The sequence below is a fragment of the Danio aesculapii genome, chromosome 20 (assembly GCF_903798145.1).
Source record: "Danio aesculapii chromosome 20, fDanAes4.1, whole genome shotgun sequence".
Taxonomy (NCBI): domain Eukaryota; kingdom Metazoa; phylum Chordata; class Actinopteri; order Cypriniformes; family Danionidae; genus Danio; species Danio aesculapii.
In genome coordinates, this window is record NC_079454.1 from 22,379,162 (window position 1) to 22,405,624 (window position 26,463).

Genomic DNA, 26,463 nt, shown 5'->3' on the forward strand with positions numbered 1-26,463 from the left:
AGCGGAGTGAACCGTCAACTTATCCAATATATGTTTTACACAGAGGATGCCCTTCCAGCTGCCACCCAGTACTGGGAAACATCCATATACACTCATTCACACACACAAACACTATGGCCAATTTAGTTTATTCAATTCACCTATAGCGCATGTCTTTGGATTGTGGGTTAAACCGAAGCACCCTAAGGAAACCCATGCAAACACAGGGAAAACATGCAAATTCCACACAGAAATGCCAACTAACCCGGTCAGGACTCGAACCAGTGACCTTCTTTTTCTGTGAGGCGACAATGCTAACCACTGAGTCACCGTGTCACCCAAAATCTCTTTATTGAAACCTATTAAAACTGCTATATTTTATCCAAGTACTACTCACTTGGTTTCCTTTTTGTTTTTAAAGATTTATTTTAGACTTTATTTATTTGAAGAGGACAGTAGAAAGATGCACTAACTTCCTGCCACAAACCAGCCCTGAGAGTGCATCTCTTGCAACCCCTAGTGCTGGGAAACACACTCTTCAATGGCCAGTTTACTTTGTTTAGGACACAATGTCTTTTGACAGTGAGGGAAGCCAGAGCACTCAGAGGAAACGAGAGGGGTCTGGATGCAGACCTGGTGCATATGCAATCTGAGCTGCATGCAATGCTTTTTAATGGGCTCACCTAACCCTACCTGTCACAGTGACGTTATAACTCCATTGAGTGCATTGTGTCACTGAGAGATGCAATCTCAGCTTGCATCATAAATTGAGCAAGAGGGGCACCTCAGCCAATGAGGGCAAACAGACAGTGGCTCTAGCCACCGTCCACCCCCCTGTGCACGGCCCTGCTACTGGAGGAAAATGGGAGAACATCTCTGTGAGATGCAATCTCAGCTTGTATCATAAAGGCTGCATCCAGATACTATTGACCTATTTACAAGATGTCCTTGCTGGCGTCTGTAATCACGATGACGTACTGAACTAGATCCAATACATAGTGGACATTTTACTGCTCACTAAGGTAACACCAATACTTCTGTGACGGTTGGGTTTAGGTTATGGGGAGGTGTAGGTGATTGTCCATTACATAGTGGACCTGATGCTTGTATTTGCACCAGCTCCATGTCCACAACTTCATGCATTGGGTTAAATTAGGCTGTTTAGTCTCCGTTTTCAGTCCATTACTTTCATTGTATCTGTTCAGCTGAGGGAACGGAACCAACCCTGTGACGTCAGACACGGTGACATTCCAAGATGGCGGCGCCCTAGGTCTAAAATTTATAGTAAAACATGCCGTTTTCTTATATATGGTTCCATTAATTAAGTTTGTTTAATATATTTTCATTAATGTGGAATCTAATGTACAAAATAAGGTAAACTTGACTGAGTGCTTCATTTCCCCTTTAAACGTAGTTAAATGATTTTGTATGGGATAACAATTATGGAAGCCCTGAGGCTGGCTGACCGAAATTAAAAGTGTGTTTATTATCCCCCATTTAAGCCATTTAGGCAACAAAAAATGTGTAAAAAAAAAGTAGTGTAATAAAATAAAATATACTTTTATGCACAGGAGGAATATAGTAGATAAAAATAAAAAGAAGTAAATAAATACTGTATTATTTGGAAATTCTTGAATATTAGGATATGGATGATAAACAGATAGCTGTCCTCCTTGAATGAATGTGCCAACAAAGGCCGTCCACACAGATGGATTATGTCTTTAATTGCACAGATAGCACAGGCATGTCCTGCGCTCGGCCCTCTTCACAGACCCACATGAGACGAGGGTGAAGAGTCTCTTCATCACACACGACTCATCTGCATTCTCAAGTGGCCTGGAATTATATATTGTTAACATAATTTATCAGCAATTTCTGCTGCTCCTTATTGAGTCTGCTGGATGATAGACAATTTGTTTTGAAACAAATGTGCAGCTACATTATGCAGAATATTATGAGCAAAATACAAGTATTATGAATCAGTACTCAATGGCTCAATGGTTAGCACGACTGCCGCACATCAAGAAGGTTGCTGGTTCAAATCCTGGCTGGACCAGAAGGCCTTTCTGTGTGACGTTTGCATGTTCTCCCACAGTCTAGAAACGATATAGGTCAATTGAATTAACTAAACTGATCATAGTGTATGATAGTATGTATGAATGGGAGAGTGTGTGGGTGTTTCCCAGCACTGGGGGTTTGTGAGCAGGATACTGTTCTAATATTTTTATCTATCTATCTGTCTGTCTGTCTGTCTGTCTGTCTGTCCGTCCGTCCGTCCGTCCGTCCGTCTATCTATCTATCCCTTAATCCATCCATCTATCCATCCATCCTGCAAGCAAGTCTGTGATGGTCCTTTATGGGGTAGCCTAAGCTGCTCCACCAGGCCATCAAGGGTTTAATGTAGGCAGTCCGCTAGTGTGGGCTACTCACACAGAGCCAGCAGTGAGCCCATAGCTGTGGACCATACCTAGGCTAGCCCACAATGGGCCTGTTTATATTTAAAGTAAGCTGGTTGTGGCCCACTGTGCCCCCCAAAAAGACAGCATGGGATTTGCAGAAGCATTTGCAGGGTGTCTGTCTATCAGCATGTATCTATGATATGTCTGTCTGTGTCCGTTTTTCTATCTATCCATCTGTCTGTCTTTCTATCTATCCATCTGTCGTTTATGTTAAGAACTGGTTAGTCATTTATCTGTAATGCAGTATCTCGAACTGCAATCTGAATGCAGGAGTTCTCTCTGTCTCTGGCACAGATTGTCAAGGTTGATTGGGCCTATTGTATTAGGTCTAATTGTAAAGATTATTGAGCAGAGCAATCTGCACCTGCTCCAAAAGACCTAATCAGTCGGGGGTGTGTCAGGTCATTCTCAAGGGCACACACAAGAAGATTACACACTGCAACTTGCCATGCTGATTCTCTTAACACTGAAGACAACCCGTTGATCTGCATAACCTTGCTCCATCATCATAAGACATTTCTGAAGCATTATTTGTGTATTTCGCAAGGTAATTCCAGTGTCAGTACTAAACAGTGCTTCAAATTCCAAATATGTCTTTATATATTTAGCTATGCTGCTTCAGGAGGACAAATCCAATGCAATCTCACTGCAATTTGTAACTTAGTGATTAAGTGGTTAATACATATTAATTTGTACAATGTGATTTGTACATTTTAGTATGATTTTCTCATCCCCCAACGAGAGGTAGGGTTGGGGTTTGGGGACACTCCTCCTAAAATACAAATTAGCCCCTTTTCCAACAATACTTAAAAAAAACGGGAGATCTGATTTAATCACACATTGACTGAAGACGAGCTCTTTCTGTCCTAAGATGTATCCCTTGCTCTTGTTTAGGTTACAGGGCAGGAGGAAGTAATGTTTCCTTTGAGATAAGAAGAATAAGGAGGGATTAGTAATTAGGGTGTGAGTCAGGTGTCGGATGCCCTCATGTTCTGCACCACTGCAAATATGCACACCACTTTTACCTTTCAAGAGGTCACAGAATGCTTGACATGGCTGTGACCCTGAAAAGAGATCTTATTTTACACACACACACACACTGTAATTTCCATTAGTACATTTCACAGCTTGACAAATAAGAAGGAATGCTTTAGTTTTTTCTTTATAACCAGGAGTCGTTTTCATTATGTAATGTGACACACTTTACTACCGGAGTTGTCTATCGTGTCTTCATGAATGAGGCTTTGATGGCCAACGGCTTACTAAAAGAATCGTTTCTGAAACGTGAAGGGCGAGATTCCATTGCGAAGTAATGCCATTTCCTCATTCTTCTGTTTGCTCTTTTAGGGTATGGGTGGATAAATCGTTATTTCAAACGTGTTAATAGCTGCATGCAACTTGCTTTTTTTCTTTCTTTCTCTCTTTTTTCGCCACCTTTTTTGCTTTGACACCCAATTGAAGCCCATCTGTTCTCAGCAAGGATGCTATTTAGACAAGAGTATCTGTGGACATGGACTAAAATAAACACAACTTGCTGACCATTGACTGACGGCCTCATGCAGGGTTTCACACCTCATGACAATAATTAATGTCAAGACCAGCTATTGCATGTATTACTATATGAGTCATGCTTTGTAAGGATTATGTTGGGTGAAAGTAAATCGCCTCATTTTGTTGGTCAGGTGCAAACAGAGCTAAAAATAGAAACATAACCTGTACTTGTGTTTTTTTCTGGCTTTTTTGCCTAAAGGTAAAGCAGAACATAGAAGCAGAACTGGTACTTTTACTTTTTTTATTTCTTGTTTAAAGGTCAAGTAAAGATTAAAAGCTTTTTGGTAACACTTTACACTAAGGTTGTATTAGTTAATGATAGTTAACACGCTTACTAACATGAACAATACATTTATTTATTCACGTCTGATAACGTTAATGAAAATACAGTCTTTCATTGTTAGTTCATGTTAAATCACAGCACATTAACTAATGTGTAACTTTACACATTTCTATAGGAAAATCAATTTTTAGGTGACAAGATTCCAAATGCTTTGGATCCACTTCATAAATCATGAATATATTATACAGTATGTTGAGTAAAATAAAAGAAACTGTTATAATAAACAACTAGTAGCCAGAGTAGGTATACTGTATATTACGAAGATCAATTCTGAGAAAATGCAGTACACTACCTGACAAAAGTATTTTTGTCGATCCCAGTTGTAAGAGCAACAAATAATAACTTGACTTCTAGTTGATCATTAGGAAAAATGGCGGTAGGTTATTTTATTCTCCGACAAATCATCTGTTGAACTGCATCCAAATCATCATAAATACTGCAGATAACCTATTGGAACCCGTATGGAACCAAGATTCTCAAAGAAATCAGTCAAGTTTGGTAAAGGAAAAATCATGGTTTGGGGTTACATCTAGTATGGGGGCGTGCGAGAGATCTGCAGAGTGGATGGCAGCATCAACAGCCTGAGGTAACAAGACATTTGTGCTGGCTATTACATTACAAACCACAGCAGAGGGAAAATTCCCCAGCAGGATAGCGCTCCTTCTCATACTTCAGGCTCCACATCAAAGTTCCTGAAAGCAAAGAAGGTCAAGGTGCTCCAGGATTGGCCAGCCCAGTCACCAGTCACGAACATTATTGAGCATGTCTGGGCTAAGATGAAGAATGAGGAATTGAAGATGAATCTAAAGAATCTTGATGAACTCTGGGAGTCCTGCAAGAACGCTTTCTTTGCCAATCCAGATGACTTTATAAATAAGTGATTTGAGTCATTGCAGAGATGTATGGATGCAGTCCTCCAAGCTCATGGGAGTCATACACAATATTAAATCTTTTCCCACTGCACCATGACTTTTTATTCTATACTGTTCAGTATTTCTTTTATGCAAAGTCAGACCTTACTGTCCTAATTAAATAATTAAAATCAAAGCATGATCATATTTTATTTAGGTATAATAAACATAATCTAGAGGCCTTTGCCTTTCATTTAAGCCACTTCTGATACTAAATGATCAACTACAAATCAAGTTATTATTTGTTGTTCCTAAAACATGGATAGGCGACAAGAAGAAGTCTCGAGACAAAAAAAATGACATGCCTAGCAGCTATATAAGCAATAATTTCTGCCCTTTGGGAAATTTCCTTATATCACATTTAATTTCCTGTGCTTGCTTTACAGTAAAATCGTAAGCCTATCGCTATGGAAACAAGCTTCAGTAATAAGGTCATGTATCAAATATAGGGATGAGAATTGAGCACAGCAAATGGATCCCACAATTGATTTATAACCTGTCAGCACGTACAAACGCTGCTATCTGATGCCATGTTTTTGTTGTTTCTGCATGGCTGAATGATGCTGTCACTTTAACATATGGTTTTGTCTTGTCAGAATCGCAACAAGGGATTCATTATTATTTTCTGATATCCCAGTCGCAGCTGCTTTTTAGGAGGAAATGAGCAACTAACAATTGCGAACGCCATTAAAGTGGGTCAAGGCCATGATTCCAGATAAAAGGGAGTCAATGCATTGGCTATAGGTTTATGTGCGAGGCCTCAAAGGAGAAGCCATGAAATATGGATGAGGGAAGCCACCGAAACACGCCTACCAGCAGCACCAGCATCTCTGTCCATCAGTCCGGCATCCCCCTTCCCCCATGTTCTCCAGCACAAATCTGGTTTTCTCCAAACATACCTCCTCCTCCTCCTCCTCCTCCACCTCCTTCTACTGCTTCTTCCTCCAACACCCGACTCTGACAGCGTGTGAAATATACAGATGAAGTGAGGTTGCTGGTGAAGTAATCTGTGGTTTTATATACACCGTTTCTAGTGCCAGGTGAGAGGGTGTTTGGTTGTGTAAGGTAGCCAGAGCATTTGGCCATTGGTGCGGATACACAAGGTAACACTAGTCTACCTAATCAAAAATCAGACACACAATGATTTATTATTATTAATTATCTTGCATCACTTCATTTATACCTTTCCCTGTTTATCCTTTTTTTTATTTTGTTTTATTATTATTCATTTTGTTACCACCATTGATACTGCCCTCTACTATTATACCCGTTGTTATTCATGTTGTACTTTACTGGAGGTTTCTTTTCTTATACTAAAACTATATTAAAGACACATCTCTTTGCATTAGCATACACATAAAACACAAATGCTTTCGAAATCCAAATCCTCTAAAGGATTGTTAATTTGCATTTTTTATGGCAACCGGAGCCGGGAACACTTCCCAAAAGACATAATTTGAACGGCATATTCGCTTATGTTAGTCTGTTTTTATTATTCCGGAGGTTTCCATAATCCTGGACCAGGCTGTATCCTGAGCAGCTGCTGTGGTGGTCATGGAGGAGTGGAGAGCATGAGACTGATTCCTGCAAGACCCCAGTGACAGACGAGTCTTCACATTGATCTTAAAGTGCCAGCCTGTACACCAGCCAGTGACCTCTCCTCCTGCAGCTTCTCCACGATGGACGTCCAGATTTCCCCAGCCTCCCACTCTTAGACTGCAGCTCTGCACAAGAAGTCTGGCAATAGGAGAAATGGTCGTGCCCAACTAAACCTGGTGTCTCTCTAGGTTTTTTTCCCTTCACTTTTGTAAATTGGTGAAGTTTGTTCCTTGACGATGTCGCCACTGGCTTGCTTGGTTTTGGGACTTGCGCATCAATGGATTTGCTCTTCAGTGTTTGAGCAGCGGTGAAAATTAAACCACACTGAACTGAACTAAACTGAACTTCAACTCTGAAAACTGGACTGACACTGTTTCAGTCTACTTTAATCTCCTATGTTAAGCTGCTTTGACACAATCTACATTGTAAAAGTGCTTTAGAAATAAAGATGAATTGAATTATAGACACACAGACACACACACTCACATTCAAACAAATCTGGCTGTAGTTGGCTGACATGCATGTTTTATTTGATCTGTTTTGGTTTGTCTTTGTACATGATTTATCGCCTGTAATTTGTGCATTTCCTTGGATAATAATACAATTAAAAATATATATATATATATATATATACATAATTATTATTTCTTAATTCGTAAAAACTATTAAAATGCTGCCTGGATAACAATAATTAATAAATAATGTTTGAAAATAATAAGTAATATGATTCTGGTGCAAACCTAGATCTTGCACTTCGTGCTGTAAAACAGTCCCTGACTGCTGTTTACTCTGCCTACCATACCTGAAATGCAATTTCTGTAGGTTGATTTTGTCAGTGTTGTCAAATAACATTGGTAAACACTACATTAACATCATCCTTTACAGTGGAAAAGGGTCCAAGAAAACTTAGAGAAAATGTGATTTTAAAGTGATGGTTCTCCCAAAAATGTGAATTTACTCTCTATTGACTCACCCTGAAGTGCTGCCAAACCTTTATAGGTTCCTTTATTCCGTTGAACACAAATGAAGATGTTTTGAAGAAATTGAAAGCCTGTAACCTTTGACATCCATAGTAGCAAAAACAAATACTATGGAAGTCTTTGGTTTTGCAGCTTTCTTCAAAATATCTTCTTTTGTGTTCAACTGAAGAAAGAAAGACAAACCGGTTTGGATTAAGTATACGGTGAGTAAATGATATCAGAATTTCAATGTTTGGGGTGAAGTTTCCCTTTAAGGCAAGTGTCCCTTTAAAGGTTTTTTTGGGAATCATATGATCCGTCTGTGATGCCGCTGATAAAACTCCATTTTGTAACCTTTGTTTTTAAGAATGCATCTATTAAGGCAGCATGTAATGAGGATAATCTCAAGATCTGAGCTTGCGTGTTATATTTGAACTCTGACTTCAGGCTCTACATAAATATGTGGTCTATTAGAATTGACTAAATGTGAAGAATTGACTTTGGTGAAGTTACATACTAAAATGTGCACTAAAAATGTGTGTCTGTACAGTCAACGTTCTACACGGTATTGACTATTCTATGCCTAATCAGCTTGTAATATGCAAGATGAGGCATTCACAATTTTACTTTCAACTTTGGGATCTGCACTCAGCTCTTTGACCCTTTTCTTGATCAGCCAAAAACCATTCATTCATTTATTTTCCTCCGGCTTAGTCTCTATTTCAGAGGTTGCCACAGCGGAATAAACCACCAACTACAGTGCTTCCTCTAGGATTTTTTCCAGCTGTGGCGGCAGGCCTTTTGCACAGTTCTACCAACTGCCTATGGTGTTATTTCAATGACAAATGTCGCGAGCGCAGTATTACATGTTGATATCGATTCATGTAATACGAGCATGTGAATCTCTTTGCTCGAGCGCCGATTTCCTCTGTTCGTGCACAAAATTTCTTGTGCCCTCAAATAAACGCTGCTGAAGTGCAATTTAGCGCGTTTATGCAGTGAGTATGTCTCAAACATTTATTAGATTGCCTAGGAATATTTATGTCTCCAATAGACCAACAGAGCGGCATTAATGCATCCTGAAGTAAAGTGAAACGACTATAAACTCCAGCAAAGTCACTGTTTGTTGTATGGAGAGCCGTAGACCTTTATCTATAAAGTATAATTATGGAAACTGTGTTCATCCTACTGAAAGCGATACATCGTGTTTGCTTGCCTCACGCATCACGCACCTGTCAGTCAGTCAGCATGTCACCTTAAAGGGTTAAACAAATAACGCACAGCACTACTACGGTTACAGAAAAGGTTGCGCTGTTATAATTCACTTACTTTTTAATACATTTTGGTGCGATTATGACCCCCCTATTAAAAACAATGACTAAATGTTTTAAATGAGAAGCTGTAATGTAGCCGTGGCGGAATGTATTTTGGTGTGGCGCCCCGCCATGGAAGAATGAATGTAGCGGAAACCTTGAACTATTCCGGCATATGTTTTACACAGAGGATGCCCTTTCAGCTGCAACCCAGTAGTGTAAAACACCCATACACACTCATTCACACACACACTCATACACTATGGACAATTTAGTATACTCAATCCACCTATGCCACATGTCTTTGGATTGTTGGGGAAACCGGAGGGAAACCCACGCGAACATACAAACTCCACACAGAATTGCCAACTCGCCCAGCCAGGACTCGAACCAGCAACCTTCTTGTTGTGAGGCCACAGTGCTAACCACTGAGCCACCATGCTGCCCTTAGCCAAAAACCAATGATACCATTTTTATTTTTGTAAAATAAAAGTACTGAGGTGGTATTGAATGCTGTTCAGCAAACGCTGCTTTACTCCACACCAAATATAAAATCATGCAAGTATAATATACTGTGTAGATAGATTGTGTTTACACCTGTAATTTAACTGACCTGGACCAAAAACAAAAGCAAGAGAGAAGTGAATACATTTACTTATTGGTCACACTGTCAAATTTGACTGAACTGAAAGATACAAAAAACATATTTAATGATGCATGCTTTGCCAAGGAAATGACCAAACATCAAACATAATGCTGGCTGCTGTGCTAAATCTGATGTGTGTATTTGCACGACGGTATTTTTATCAGTTAAGAAGTTTTTAGAAATTGTAAAGGACTCAAAACAGAGCCAGGGACACATTCATTGCATGCACACACACACACACACACACACACACACACACACACAAAAGATCTGCATCAAGGAGACGTGTTTCTGATGCCTGTAATAGGCAACATCATGAGTATAAGGAGAAAAGGCAAACACTCAGTTCAGTTGAGGCCTTTATTAACCCAGCTTCTGATTTAAATAAAGTGTAAGAGAGACAGATAGAAAAAAGTGCATTGTTGGGGTACAATCGAGGACAAGCAGGTCTAGCTGGTCTACCAGCCTATCCAAGCTGGTGTTCAGCTGGTTTAGCTGGTTGGCAACTGAGTTAAAAGTGCCCAAAATGCATGTTAAACCAGCCCAATATCTATTTAGATTTGTTTTTGATACTTTGGTTAGTTTTCAGATGTTTTATTAGACTATTATTAGACTATTTTGAATATTTCCAGCAAGATTGAGAACTACTACATCGGATACTAAGGGAATATAAATCTATCTAAATGATTTATGAGTAGAATGTTAAATTTTTTACAAAGTTTATCTTCATCGTGTTGGGGTCTCTCTCTTTCCAGGTCAATGCGCGGATGTACAGTAGAGGGCGCTCTCACCTGTGGCAAATCACACTAGCAGGCTGAGCACGCATCAGGACATCAAACTGCAGCGGGGATATACAGCTTTTCAGAGGTTTACAGGGCTAATTTCCTTGGTTTTGTGGTTTCCACATAGTATTTTTTAAATGTGAATTTAAAAGAATATTTAAAGTACTTCATTCATGTGGTTGTTTATCATATTTACGTTTGTTTTAATAAATGTGCTACAATATTACAGTAAATACATATCGTTAGAATGAACAAACGTTAGCATAGTATCTATTTAAATGTAACAACGTATTCTTGAGAATATTTACACATTTCTAGTCAACGTGGGCACTTTAAATGCAACATCTCTGTTACATTTGTAGTCTGGATATCACTGTGTGTTTAGAAATCATTCACGTAATAAAATACAAATTCTGCAATTTAAGCATTACAAAAATCCGAATTCCTGACAGAAAAGAAAGCACGCGTTTAATTGCTCGTTGTGAAAGAGGGGAATAGAGCTCGTAAGTTTTTTGGCCAGGCTCCGCCCCCGTGTGGCGGTTGGCCAACCGCATCAGCAGGGGGGGTTTTGATTGGCCCTTCCAGCTGTCAATCACGCGAGATCTCCTCAGGCGTGTGGTAGCTGTGAAACATATCATTTGCCGTGAAGTGATCAGACCGAGGGAGAGATCAGCCCAGACCATCACCGCGCAAACACACCACGCTCGTGAATTTTTGCATGTCAGGAACGGAGGATCCTGTCGCCGGTCATCGGCCGTTTTCCATCTTACGTTCATAACACATCAAATCGGCGGCATGTGGAATTGTATCAGGATTAGGAATTGGCTCCCAATCGCGTGCCTGCTGTTAACGATATGGACGAAGGTGAGACCTCTGATTGTTATTAGTGCTGCAGATCGATTTAATTGCCATAGCACTGATCAGGAGGCAAAAGTTGATGGGTGTGGGCACACGATTTCAACCATTTCTGCTCAAAGTGATCGATATTTGAATTACGCAGCCACATGTGCGCGTGCATTTGGAAATGTCAGATGTAAGAAATGTTAACTTGCAACCCGATTCCTCATTAAAAGCACGGGTGGATTAGTTTTATGGGATGTTGTATGAAATAAAGCCGTTTTTCTCATCTCATCCGCATAACAGGTTAGCAAAATTGTACACTGATTCTCTGGAGACTTGAATGCACGAGCGCACCCGACACATTCCCTCAAATTAATATCAGCACAGATTTATCTGCATTTCTGTAATTAAGAATCAGCATTGTGATTGCTCTGTTTGTTTATTTATTTGTCTTTCTATGTATTTTTAGGTGTCCCAGTCCTCTGGCTATTTTGAGCTGCAGCTGATTGCTGTAGAAAATGTAAACGGTGAGTTGTGGGACGGGGAATGTTGCGACAGCACGCGGAACTCTCAAGACCAGCGCTGCGTGCGGGACGAGTGCGATACTTACTTTAAAGTGTGTCTGAAGGAGTACCAGTCTGAAGTCACCACCACTGGGCAGTGCACCTTCGGCTCTGGATCTACCGACGTTCTTGGTGGAAATATATTTTCTTTTAAGACCGCAAAAAACAGCCCCAGCAAAACAAGCGACGTGGGAAAGATCATCATCCCTTTTCACTTCGCCTGGCCGGTGAGTCCTCGTCTTCTCCACTGGCTGCAATAAAAAACGCGCCGCGGTGAGCTGTCACTGCTCGGAAGTTAAGTGCACTATATTGTTAGGGTGATGACAGGGTCTCTATTTTAATCGTGGGGCGTGTATGCTGCTGTCTCTTAACGATTTTTTCTGTTATTTCTGTGAAGACTTCATCTGTAGGGCACTCTCTTTGCTGTGCGTGTTTGAAACGGACTGCTTGAAGGTGCATTTAAGGTGACACGCACTTCTTAAAGAGATAGTTCACCGATGGATGGAAATTCTGCTACTCAGTCGCCTTGTTTCACACCTGTCTTGGTTCTTTATTTGAGAAACACAACGTACTTAGATAATAGTGTTGTTTACTTGAAGTGAATGAAAGTGAATGGTGACTGAAGTCTGTCATTCTGTCAAACGGAAGCTTAAAAAGATACTTTATAACAGAAATCGCTTCTTATAATTGGCTGTGTTTTAAAGCTGCTTAGCTGTACATGATTTTTGGGCATAATAAAACCATTTACAAAGCGTTTTAGGTAGACTTGATTTCTTGATTTGTTGATTTTGGTTCAGTTCACTTCTCATTATTAAGTTGTCAATCTTTCACAAATAGTGTACTAGCTATTCAAATGACGTGCTATCCGTACTTATGGCGCTACTTGGTCTTTGATTTTGTTATATCGCGTTTTTGCACATTAATACCCCACACAGCTTTTTTAAAAGTAGCATATTAACTGGTGTTATTGTTAAAGGAATAAAGTGAGTGATATTAGGCGAATTAACGTCTGTAATGCAGTGGTTTTGGCTAAAACTTTGATTCTTCTTACTATTAATTTGCTTCAACTTGCTACAAATAAAACAAAAAAGCAAGTATTTGTAGTCAAAGCATTGTATTCACAAATGAAGCATGATTTTGCTAGGTATCTGAGGTAAATGTTTCTGCAAAAGGTAGTCAATATGCTAAAAAAAATGAATGCTAATCTTTTACTATAACACATAACCAAAACTAACACTTTGAGGTAAAGTTAGATTTATATTCACATTTTCTCCTTGGGTATTATTTGCAAATTCTAAATAGGGATATTATATTATCTGTCAATGCCTATCAAAACACACCATAGTCTACAGTTAATGCTAATGTTATTTTGAAGTCATACTTCCATGAGTTTTCAGACCTCATATTCAAAGCAGCGTGGTAGGGACCATGTCACAAGACAAAATTAACAAATGTGTGAATATAAAACCAACTTTACCTCATTAAGTTCATTATATATTCTCACATTTGGAATTTTTCCTTAATAATATAATTTCAGAAAAGTATTATTTGCTGATTTTAAGTGGTGAAATCATATTAGCAGCCAAAGACTAACATTGTTGTACATAGTCAAAATAGCGCTAACAATGTTGTTTTGAAGTCATACTTGTATGTGATTTCAGAAAGAATATTCTAAGTACCATGGTAAACAATGAATGAGTGTTACTGAATGAATGTGCTAATATAAAACTAACTTTACCTCAATAACAAATAGTATTTGATCTTTATTACAGCAAGTTAAATATTTCAGAATCTTTTCAAAAGTAGTTTTTAGAGTTTAATTATCAATTAAGTGTTTTCTTAATGTTTGCTAATCCCACAAATGTATAATCTAATCCCACAATAACTGGGATTAGAGGTAAATTTAGTTGTCATGGAAATTTGTTGTAATGGTATCCGAGTACTGATTGTGACTCCCTTGTGCTGATATGGGAAAAACTTATCGTGTGTCTCTCCAGACACTCAGGCACATTACTGATGCTGATATCAGGTGTCAAATCTTTGCAAATGTTTTATGCAGTTCAGTGTCACACCAGCAAACAACAAAAAGAGAGATGTCACGTAGTGTTGACTCTCAGCTTTGGACGTCAGCCCGGTGAGACGCACATACTCACCGGTGTTTGATAGTAGACCTCTAAAACCAGCTCTCTTTTAGGCTTTCATTTACTACCTCTCTGCTTCCCCCAGCACTCAAACACTCAACCGTTTAAGTTAATGTGTAACATGCTATCATACTGACCCTTTCAGGGCCATCTTTGATGCTACACCTGCTTCTCTTCTGACCCCTGCTTGAAATTTCACCTAGATGTCTCTAAATAGCTCAGATCACATGATATGTGGCTATAGTCTTGTGCCTGAAAGCCTGTGATTGAGTTTAAATTTAAAATGCCATGTTCGCAGTTCCTTGGTGTCCCATGAAAGCTAATGAAATTGCCAATGGAATGTGTCTCTGCATCCGGACATCTGTTTGATGTGCTCGCTGTAACCTCATCTAGGGTGCATTGTATAACGATATCTAGCACCTCGGCCTCAGTATTGGAGACCGAGTTTGTCACCTGTTGTGGTGGCGCCTGGTGGAGTTTGTTTTTTCGTGTCACTGAGTTGTTTGATAAGATTGGTTTTGAGAAGCATTTGCCTTCGTGGTTTGCTTTTGATTAGATTTCTTCCTTTGATTTAATAGAAGCTTTTGGGGTTCTTTGAAGCTGATTTTGATTCTATTTTCTGCGGTATGTGGAATTCAATTAAACTTTCAGTTGCCCTTTAACATGTTTTTATAGCAATGTGTGAAAATTTGTGTATAATTACGATTCAGTTCTGAAAAATTCAGTTTTCTGCTGATGCACCTTTGCACAATTGAATGCCCATTTACAGCTGCATTTTTATAAGCAAAAACTAATTTTAAAAATCTAATTTTAATTAGCGTTTCTAAAAAAAATTTTTGTTTTTGTGTAAGATACAAGAAAACATGATCATAAACTTTATTTGCTCCTTTACATGCCATTTGAAATTTGAGTCAACCACTGTGTTTTAATAACAGTCCAAGAAACAAGTTGCAGTACTTAAAGTTAGATACAGTTGAAGTCACATTTATAAAACCCCCTTTTTAAATTGTCCCCAAATGATGTTTAACAGAGCAAGGAAAGTTTCACAGTATGTCTGATAATATTTTTTCTTCTGGAGAAAGTCTTATTTGTTTTATTCTGGCTAGAATAAAAGCAGTTTAATTTTTTAAAAACAATTTTAAGGTCAAAATTATTTGCCCCTTTAAGCTATATATTTTTTCGATAGTCTACAGAACAAACCATCGTTATACAATAACTTGCCTAATTACCCTAACCTGCCTAGTTAACCTAATTAACCTAGTTAAGCTTTTAAGTGTCACTTTAAGCTGTATAGAAGTGTCTTGAAAAATATCAAGTAGAATATTATGTGCTGTCATCATGGCAAAGATAAAATAAATCTGTTATTAAAAATGAGTTATTAAAAATATTATGTTTAGAAATGTCTTGAAAAAAAATCTTCTCTCCGTTAAACTGAAATTGGGGGAAAAAATAGACAGGGGGCTGATAATTCTGACTTCAACTGTACATGAAAAGTTTTTGATTTTAAATATAGTTATTTTTTCCCCAGTTTTTCTAAAAATACAAACAAAATGTCTGCTTTTACGTGAAACAGAAACGAAAACTGATTGGCAGAATATATAAAATACATATTCACTCTTCAGTGTAAGTAGGTGGCACTTAAACAATAGGAGAAATATTCACCTTATCCTTCGCGTACGAGCGCTCCAGTCTCATTCACTCCCATTAATTTTTAGACGTTAAAACAGCTTGTTGCTTTGTTGCAAACTGATATATTTTATTATATGAATCTGCTTTCTATAATCATGCAAACACTTGTTTGTAGAGCAAGTAGTTTGACCATTTTCTCCGGTTTATTATTCCTTGTCATTTCACCCATTATAGGCAAGTGAATCGGAAGTTCTAAAACAATTGCAAAAAATGAGCGCACTTCCGCATTGCAGAATAAGGTCAATAGTGTTTCTGTGGTTACCATTGTAAGCAAAGAAAAGCTGCACTTATAAATGGTACTTTAATCGGAAAGTACATCTCTGGCTTATGTTAATATCTCACACAAATTATTATAATTTTTTTTTACCGCAATGCAGTTTGAGCACACATCTGAAATGGAGATTGTCTGAAAAAAACACACACACACACACACACACACACACACACACACACACACACACACACACACACACACACACACACACACACACACACACACACACACACACACACACAAATAACCCCAAGAGCAACCCCAAAAGAAAAATATATATCTTGCATATACTTTTTAGGAATGGAATAACAGACAATTTTGGCGGTTTTTAAAACCTCAACTTTTCCAAACCGCGGTATACCTTGAAAACGGTTATCGTCCCATGTCTAGTTGATTGGCAAAATATAAAAAAATACATATTCACATCTGTAGGTGGCACTGTGGTTACCATTGTAAACAAAGAAAAGCTGCACTTATAAATGGTACTTTAATCGGAATACTATGAAAGTAGTCAAAAGAGAATATCATCTGAACTAGGGCTGCACGATAGATCGTTTCAGCATCGATATTGCAATGTGGTCATTCACAATAGTCAAATTGTGAGTAAATGCAATGTTGAGTCTGGCTAATAATTGATAACTTGCATGCATTTTTTTAAGGCCTGTGACTGTATAAGGATTTTATTTATTTAGCATTCAGGCATAATTGTACTGTGTGTAACTTTAATATTGATGAATAGTTTAAATTTATACACATTACATTTTTAAACGAACACTACATGGCGTTATTTTACATTTGATTATTCATTAACTCAAATATATACCCAAATACTGTTTGAGTACAAACAATAAAATGTTTTTTATTTCAGATATTTCTTTTTCTTTATTGTATTTACAATATGTATGCTTGTAGGTTGTTTGTTATATTTTCTGCGCTCCAGAATCTTCCCAATCCTAATCGAATCTAATATTAGAAATTCTTTCCAAATAGAGAGATTCAACTCATCTGGTGAAATTGGATTCTTATCGCAATATATATCGCAGAATATTAAAATATCACAATGAATTTAACGCAGAAATACATGAATAAAATCTCCTACCCCAATTCAATATTTAGGATTTGTTTTCTTCCAACATTTTGTACATTGTGAATAAAGAGCTTGCTATGCTTGGTACAATGTTTTGTCTCTGGTGCATCTCTGGCTTCTGTTAATATCTCATGTACAGACTTTATTATAATTCCACACACATTGCATTTTCTTTTTAAATCGCAATGCAGTTTGAAGTGGAGATTGTCTGCAATAATGTAAAAATCCCCACAAAAAACCCAACAGCAACCTAAAGTCAACCTTTTAGTTTTTAATTTGATTTCATCGATTTGTTTTGATTTACTTCAAAGAACTGGTTCATGGAGTCATTTGTTTGTGAATCTTGTCATCTGTATGTTATTCAATTATATCTGCAAACAAGGCTAAAACAGTGTGTAGATTCATTGGCAAGGATGCAGGAAATACTTGAATTACTTAAACGTGGATCATTAAAGAAATCCATATAAAGACCAAATATATATCTTAAGTGCTCCAAAAACAGTACTTTGACCCATGCCTATCCATGCAGTCAGCAGCAGGTTAGTAAGTTCTTCACCTGTTAGTTGTAGATTTGTTACCGTTTTAGTGTATGTTGAACTTCAGGAGTGTGAGAAATGGTACCCATGAGAGCCTCTCTGGTGGCACAGTGATATTGACGATGGAGACTGCAGCTGTATCTGTCTGTCAGAGGACCACTACGCTTCAAGGCTAAATGGCAGCGCCAGCCACACCTGATTGGGAGCTTGCTGGGCTGTTGCTAGGAGACGGTTACATGGGCCTTTAGTAAACAATTATCTATTGCCCTCCGAGTTCCCTTCCCCCTTGACTGGTCTTTCAGTGGAACCACTCGTTCCCATCTCACCTGGGAAAGAAGTGCTAGAGCCTCACAACTGATTACACTATTGACTGTGTAATTAGCCAGTCACAGCTGGCTGCGTCTCCGGTCAACAAAAAGCAGTAATTGTCCAGTTCAGCATCAGAGCAGGTGGCTGCTGATTGGGACTGATTATAGATTGCGGTTCCCCCAAGGCCTTAATGTCCAAGGAACCAGTGTCCACCTTTTTTGGTTGATGTTTTGGCTTTTTTTGTGGGTTGACCCAAAGCCGCAGTCATGGCTTGGATGGTATCACGTTTTCCCTGCCACTACATTGTAAAGACAATACCTAATAAGTAACAAAGTCCCTTTACGGCAGGTCATTTTACTCGGCGGCCATCTTTGAAATGCCTCCTGAGCAGTATGCTTGGGTAAATTCTAGATGGGATACACGGCTGGCCGGAATATAGCAGTATTGTTAGTTAATATCTACTATAATATATACTATCTATTATTAACTATAGTTAATATCTTTACAGTACTTTGACGGTTGGGTTTAATGTTAGGGTAGTGGTAGACAATAAAAATACAGTTTATGGGGTAATTTAATAGATAGTATAAATAATACTCTGTACAACTACTGTTTTTATGTTACTGTGATGGTTGAGGTGGGGGTAGACGTTAATAAAGTACAGTTAATGGGAAATTTAATAAATCATATAAATCATTTTCATTAACTTCCGGCAATAATAACTGATCTAGCAACAACCGTATGCTCTGGCATTCTGTTTGAACGGGGAAACCTCAAATTCTCCAAAGTTGCCTGCCAAGCTTGGGGTTAAATTTCATATTGGGAATCGTAGATAAAATTAAACGACAACTGCTCTTTAGTTTCATTTCTAAATGTTCGAATTACACAAAATCTGCAGAAACTCATGTCTGGTGTGAGCCCCTCCCCTTTAGAATTGTCAGTCTATAGTCATAGCTGATTGGCTCCTGTACTTGAAGGCGGGGCTTCATTCGCCATACTGACCGTTATACTTTCCCCATTTAAAACTATACAAATGAAATGTCTTGTGTCTTTGTTAGTAATTAAGGTTGTGCAGTAAATCACATTCATGTCAGTAAAGCCGGTTGTGTGATGAGTGGTAAATTTCCAGCATGTGCGTTCAGATGGCGCAACGTTTACTACATGTGCAAAATATCACATTGGATTATTCAAATAATACATAATCATAATATTGACAAATGTTTGTGTGAACTGTGAACTATGACACTTTTTTTGTAAATACTGCTAATGCTACATCTGAAAGCACATGGAAATACCATATATAAACATCTGTTTTTACTCCAAACTCACTTCATAACTCAACTCAGTTGAGTGATTGAAATAAATCACACAATTGTGCTTCCATGACAAGATGTGTATGGCAATCGCAAAATTCACTATACTGTACTAAATTAGACTTCATTAGACTATTGTTTTTTTTTTTAGCAATTGGTCTTGCTTTAACGTTTAAAAAACGCTTTGAATGTTTATTTTAAAAATTATATTAATGTACTGCAAAAAAAATCCTTTCTTTTTTTAATTGTATTGTTTGTCCTTAAAACAAGCAAAATAATATGTAAAAAAAAAAACAAGCAAAACAATTGCTAAAATACAAATGATGTGATTTTATTTATTTTTTGTATTCCTATTAGTATTAAATTGAGAATTGGCAGGTATAAGTTGGATATACTGTAATATGCAGTCAAATGTTTTTGTTTAACACAGCATTTTGAAGAACGTGAAAAATAATCATTAGCTTAAAACGTGGTCCTAGGTGATTCATAATATGTCAAGTCAAGGACTTCTTGCTCTTTGATAATCAAAGAAGTATATACTGGATAAATAAAATGAATACCAGGGCTGCACGATATTGGAAAAATTTGACATTGTAATTTTTAAAAAAAAATTTCTCTGCGATTTATACATTACGGTATAGGAGAGTGAATGTTTTATGTAATTTATTACATATAATAAACAAAATACAGTCATAAATGAACACAATGAAGCAAATATAAAAGTGAAATAAACAGTGATTTACGGTTACGGAGTGTATAACTGTATTCGGTTACAGAAATTGAATAATCAAATGTGTATTATGCACAGTCTTCATCAGGGGCGTCACTAGACCCCATTTACATTAAATGCTTTGAGATATGATTTAATTTATATGCAGGTGTATTTAATAAGAATGATAATTCTGAAATAAAGACGTTATTCTCTATGTGCAGCCGAACCAACGCTGATGAAATGCTATGTCAAAAAGCAAACTGACATATCTCTGCGTGTGCGCAGACAACCCGTGTGCCTCTCGCACGTGCTGCTCTTCTCCCGGTGCGAGTCCCGGTAGTTAACATGCACGCCTTGTTTTCTTATAAATGGTTTTTGTTTTCCAGTTAGACAAAACTAAAGTTTAAACAATATGATGGTGATCTTACTAAGCGTGCCTCCTGATTTTTTTGTATATGAAGTAAAAAGAAGGGATGACGAGTCGGGGAGGTAAGACCAAATTCTCTGCCATGTGTTAAGTCAAAGACAACAAATAATTCTAGGTGGTACGTGCCCCAGTAGAGCTTTATCTAGCAACGCCCCTGGTCTTCATCATATAAATTGTTCAAAAAAATGAATCCTTACTAAACTTCTTTATAATCTACTAAAATGCTTTGAACTGACTTAAAATGCTTACATAGTCACTCGCCTTGAAAAAAACATGCCCACAATTAACTTTCACACCTACGCTTAAATTCTGCAGAGTCTCCATAAATGTCATGTGTTTTGACCTGTGGTTCCTGGTCATCTATAATCCCAACTCAACATTGCAAATCTTGAGATGTGGCTATTGCAGACACACACATTGCGATATCGATTTTCAAACGATATATTGTGCAGCCCTAATATATACCCATGGTTTCTGAGAATACATCGAGATCTTAGAAAGTGAAACAATCAGTCTGTGCATGAAACCGATCATCAAATCAATGAAACTGGCCACAAATTGATGGATTCCATGGATTGTTGGATTTTGGGTAAACAAGAACCAAGGTTGCCACCAAAAATGTTCTACTAAAGAACAAAGGTGACCTAAGTGTAAGAACATTTACAGCTGTTTTTTTGCTTGTAGCTCACTGCGTCAAAAGCCATTTCATGTTCAAAGATATTTTTGACGTTCAAAGATATTAATGTAAACATGCAATTCATATGATGATTTTATTGATCAGAATCAGTTTTATTGCTAAATGTGCTTCACACACACAAGGAATTTGTTTTGGCTAAGAAGCTTCCAGTGTACGTAAAGTGACAAGTGACCAACACAAAATAAATAAATATGAAGAAAAAAAAAAAGACGATAAACAGAGATGCAGTTAGTCAAAAAATCTGGATGTTGAATTGTATGTACAGATTTGTTATAAATATACAGGTTATAAGGGGCTGTGTACAAATGCGAATGGAGAAGGTATTGCATTGTATATTGATATAAGGTGCTGTGTACAAGTGCGTATGAGAAAGTATTGCACATATTTATTGCACAATAGGGGAATATTTAACTGTTCATAAGGTAGATAGCCTGAGGAAAGAAACTTTTCCTGTGTCTTGCTGTTTTTGTGCTTGGTGCTCTGTAGAGCCGACCAGACGGTAACAGTTCGAACAGGTAGTGTGCTGGGTGTGAGGCATCCAGAGTGATTTTGCGAGCTTTTTTACTCAATCTGGAAGAGTACAGTTCTTGAAGTGTAGAAAGGGTAGTGCCAGTGATTCGTTCAGCAGTCCGGACTATTCGCTGTAGTCTACGGAGGTCGGTTTTGGCAGCTGAGCCGAACCAGACGGTGATTGAAGTGCAGAATATGGATTGGATGACAGCTGAGTAGAACTGTACGAGCAGCTCCTGTGGCAGGTTGAACTTCCTCAGCTGACAAAAGTACAGTCTTTGCTACTATATATACTATATATTTAACATCTAGCTATTATCCCTAATTAATGTATAAGTTAGTGGATTACTTGGTTGACCCTGTGGTACATCCACGGTCATAGCAGAGCAGCTATTGTTTAAACTGGCTGCACTATTTGCAGTCATCTGCAGTGGTTTGTGATGTTACAGGAAGAGCCAGTATTGATTCCTCCCTCTCCATGGAGATCCGCTGTGGTGATTCACCAGGAAGTTTAAGATCATGAGGAATCTAGCTGGATGTGAGAGTCTCTCTCTCTCTCTCTCTCTCTCTCTCTCTCTCTCTCTCTCTCTCTCTTCCTGACCCTGAAATAGCTTTTTGTTCTGCCACCACAATAAACATTTTCTTTCTTGTGACCTGGGGCAGAGAGGTTTTTTTTGTACCCATGTCTTCTATTAAATGAAGGGAAAGGCTGCATTTTCCCTCTCTTGAATGCAGCAGTCATGGTAGAATTATTTTTAGCAGTGGAAAGACTGGGCCAATTAAGAGACAGTGTGCCTGAGGTGACTTTATGAACAAAATCTGTTACGCTACAGGGTGGTTTGAGAGAGGTCGTCTTTGGATGGCACATTTTGTAAACCCAGACTGCCTAGTTTTGACAATGTTTATTTGTAATAAAGCATTTAAAGAGAGAATGTTTAGATTCTTTGTGAAGCATAAAATTCAGGCACTTCTTACTCCATCACTCCCCCACGATGGACTCTTCAAAACTATTAAATGGGCCTTCCTGGTTTGGAGATTGCAGAAGGGCCTTTGCTAAAATGCTGGTAATTGATTAAAGGATAAAATGCTTGAACTGAAAATCCACTTAATGCAAGTATGATTGTAATGCTAGGGATCTGGCAAGGGACATTAACCATTCACACTAATGTAGGGATGCAACGATTATAGATTTTGGTTGTACAATTATAGTCTGAGAAGTAATCACGGTTTTACAGTTATCACGTTTATTATGCAGTCATTCATTTCAAAACACCTAGTTTAGAAAATAACATGAAAACTCCTTAGATTTTAAAGTGTTATTTATTACTGCTCAGTAAGCATTTAATTCAGCACAAAATAATAATAAAAACAAACAATAGTCAATTTCTCTCTTTGTGCTTAAAAATAAGTGAATTTTAAAAATAATTTTACACTGAAAATAAATGACAGAACAACGAATTAATAAATAAATAGAATAAGAATAAATAAAAAATAGCTTAATTAACTTTCAGTAACTAAATAGAAAAATAATATGCATCTCAAGAAAGAACAGACAAAAGAAAGGTAGAAAAGTCTCACTTCTATCACTCTTTGAAAGTTTTTTCCGGTTTGTAAATGCGTAGTCTCGTTATGCAGTGACATTTTTCTGTGTTTTGTGGAAAAGCTGGCGAGTCAGCCAGCCCTATATATGAGTGGGACAGAGCAGGATTCTCGCAATGACCTCTTGCGCAATAGCGTTCTTTGTCATGAGCCGCAGTTTTGGTTTAACCTCTTAGCCCAGCACCAAGAGGCGGATGCACTGGGGTGCTGTTTTTCCACATGTCAATGTGTATGAATAGATTACACTAGGCATGGGCTGGTATAAGATTCTTACGGTATGATAACCTTGGATAAAAATATGACGGTTTGACAGTATTGTGATTACTGCTCAAAAATATATTCTTTCTAAATGTCTGGGTAAAAAACGAAAACTTTTTTCCCATTTGAACACAATATATTTTATTTTGAGTAACATTTTAAATGTCAGACTAAATATTTCAAATAAATGATTGACTTCTGCTGTCTTCATTCATTTCAAAAACACAGATGTCTTTACAATTTAAAACTGCTGGAGACTCTGTTGTCCACCCCCCCCCCCCCCCCAAAAAAAAAAAAAGGAAAAAGAAAAAAAAATACATACCTTAGAAACGGCATAACAAAAAATTTTGACACTTTTAAAACCTTGACTATTACAAACCGCGGTATACCTTAAAAACGGTTATCGTTTTTCGTTTTATTGCAATTGCAGCTAGATGTTTTTCAATGGAAAGCTTACAAAGAATGTATTTGCTAAATTTGTGCAAATTGTACAGAAAACGCTTGTTAGATATGGAGCACACATCATAATAAGACACACATGCATTCATTGCTGTACATCACGGTTTATTTTGAAAGGTAAGAGTCCACAGAAAAACATCCCATCGAGCACATTTAGTCCACTGACACAATAGTGTTGAATTATGGATGGTTATTCATTTGTTTATGTCACCGTTTTTGCCAGAGACCTAATGTTTACATCGCTTTACCATGTTACTTACACGAGAAAACAGAGTCTTTCTAGTAAAAGGCAAATTGATGTCATAGCTTACAGTGTTACAGATAAAATGAGACCACAAACTGAATAAAGTCAAAGCTATAGTTACTAAAATCTAAACAAAGCAGTCCAGTGTATTGACGTTCTGCATTTGCTGTCTCTCAGTAGTTGCTATCGATCAGTCACAGTAGTTAGTTCCTGCTTCTAGTAGTTTGACTGATAGAGAATTTAGCCAATGGCTGCATGATTCTTTCGTTATTGCACTCTTTTTGCTGTCCTTGTTCTTGGTAAAGTTGAGCTTATTTGGCGATTATGTATACAGTGTTAGATTTTACATTTAGCGGCCATTTGTGCTAAACACGCAGTGCATGCAACGCATCAAGATTCAGGCCATTAAACAGCTGAACTACTCCGAGTCTTTCAGCAGTCTCTCCAAAAACACTCGATTGATTTCAGCTGGCGGATCAACATTCACCACATGATCGCTCTCATCGGCGCCATTATTTTTAACTTTTAGCTGGGTTTGCAAACCTGTGTACTTTTTCATTTCGTCGTCTTCAAACTTGTGCCATTTGCAATTCCCAAGGTCACAAAAGCTCCCTGTCATCTCAACTAGGTGCGCCTGGAAATCGTGAGCACGTTGGAAATAACGAACCTGCCTTAGTTAATAGCCTTAGCCATAGTTAATCCAGTGTGCGTGGTTATCAGTCGACCAGTCGTGGTAATCAGGTGGACAGGCTCGGAACCTCAAACTTCAAACAGTTGCCATAACTTTTAGTTGCTGCAGTTTTGTTCTGTGCAGAAACACAGTGTTGAGAAGCCTTTACGATTAATTAACCGTGACGAAATAAAGCGTGGTTAATAGTGAAATCGGTTACTTGTTGCCCCTACACCAATGTTCACACAAAAGGTTTTGACAATTAATAAAGCTAATTAAGATATGCTCTCAGTGTGCATAGTTTTCATTCTTGGTGTAAATAAAAGTGATTAGGACTGGCATCAGGAGGAGTGAACTGAAGAATAACCACTCTTTTGTGCTGTACTTCAGCTAAGTACTCAAGAAAGCATGTTGGTGCTTTTAGGAGAGTCTGACTATGTTGAGTGTTACCCTCATGAAGAGTGCAAGATAAACTGGTTCCCAAAAGAAGGGCTCCCATTAGGTTGAACGTACCAACCACCAGTGGTTGACATGATTGTATTAGGCAGAGCAATTATAATGGACTTTCTGTCTCCCCTGAGAAGGGTCATAGAAAACATGGGGTCCTTTCAGTGGGAAGAAGTGGGAGTTAGAGAGCTTAACCCTGATGTCCCTTTCCAATAACACTGGAAGCTACTATGTGTGAGGGCTGTTTCTATTGTTAGTTCCTGCTCTCAACTAATTGTTTTCAACTACCCATGATGCTCTACCTCCCTGGCACTGGGTTCCTTAACGACAGTTTTATCAAATGACAGCATGAATGATGACTTGCAAGTACACAAAGTGCCTGCTTATTCATTTCCAGCTGTATGACTTTGTTAAGGAAGAGCCTGATTGTTTTTTCTTCTGTGTTGGCGTACATAGATGTGGCGCAAGTGGGATTGTGTCTGACTAATGCATGCGCACCTTCCTGAGGGAGCTAATGAATTGCGAGCAGGTGTGCTGCAGTGATTAAAGTGCATTACCGCATGGCAAGTTTAATTCCCGCTTGACCTCTGACCTTGTTCAAAATGATAATGATTGTAATGGAGTTGTTGCTCATGTGACTGTAACCTCTTGGGTTTTTCAGCACTATGCTAGATTGCTATTCTGCAAGTAGGTCTGTTCAGCTTAATGGGAAGCTACTTAGCAAAGGCTCTGCCATTTTAACTTGATGCCGAAACTGAAGTAATTCGCAGTACTGTAACTGGACTAGACTGACAGGGAGACAACTGGCTTGTCAGATGGTTTGATGATGAGCTAGCAGTCTAGAGTGTCAAATGGCCGCCTCACTGTAGTAACCGAAGGGCTGCTTGCCAAATGAACGCTAGCCAATGAGTTGAATATGGAATAGTGTCATTCCATATTGAGCTCATAACACTAGTGTAAGAGCAGCTATCAGGTGGAATAGTTCCACAGATGTCATTGATGGATTTACATTAATTTTTTGGAAGCCTACTTTAGAGTTGTATGGCCGAACTGCTGTGTAATACATGGTTTGGAAGGATTGAGAGCTGTGAGAATTGATCCAGGCCAGCGTCTTTGGGAGATCTGTGAGCTGTGCCCACTGGGATA

The 26,463-nt window shown here is 38.1% G+C and overlaps 1 protein-coding gene across 2 annotated transcripts in view; it reads left to right on the forward strand.

Moving 5' to 3' along the window:
- The first annotated feature begins 11,194 nt into the window (after window positions 1–11,194).
- jag2b (jagged canonical Notch ligand 2b) overlaps window positions 11,195–26,463 on the forward strand; it is an 86,999-nt gene continuing 71,730 nt past the window's right edge. For both annotated transcript variants that reach the window (XM_056480860.1, XM_056480861.1), the window contains exons 1-2: window positions 11,195–11,406; window positions 11,852–12,172. In XM_056480860.1, coding sequence (XP_056336835.1) covers window positions 11,338–11,406; window positions 11,852–12,172 — 390 coding nt within the window. In that variant the 5' untranslated portion in view covers window positions 11,195–11,337. The remainder of the gene's footprint in view (window positions 11,407–11,851; window positions 12,173–26,463) is intronic.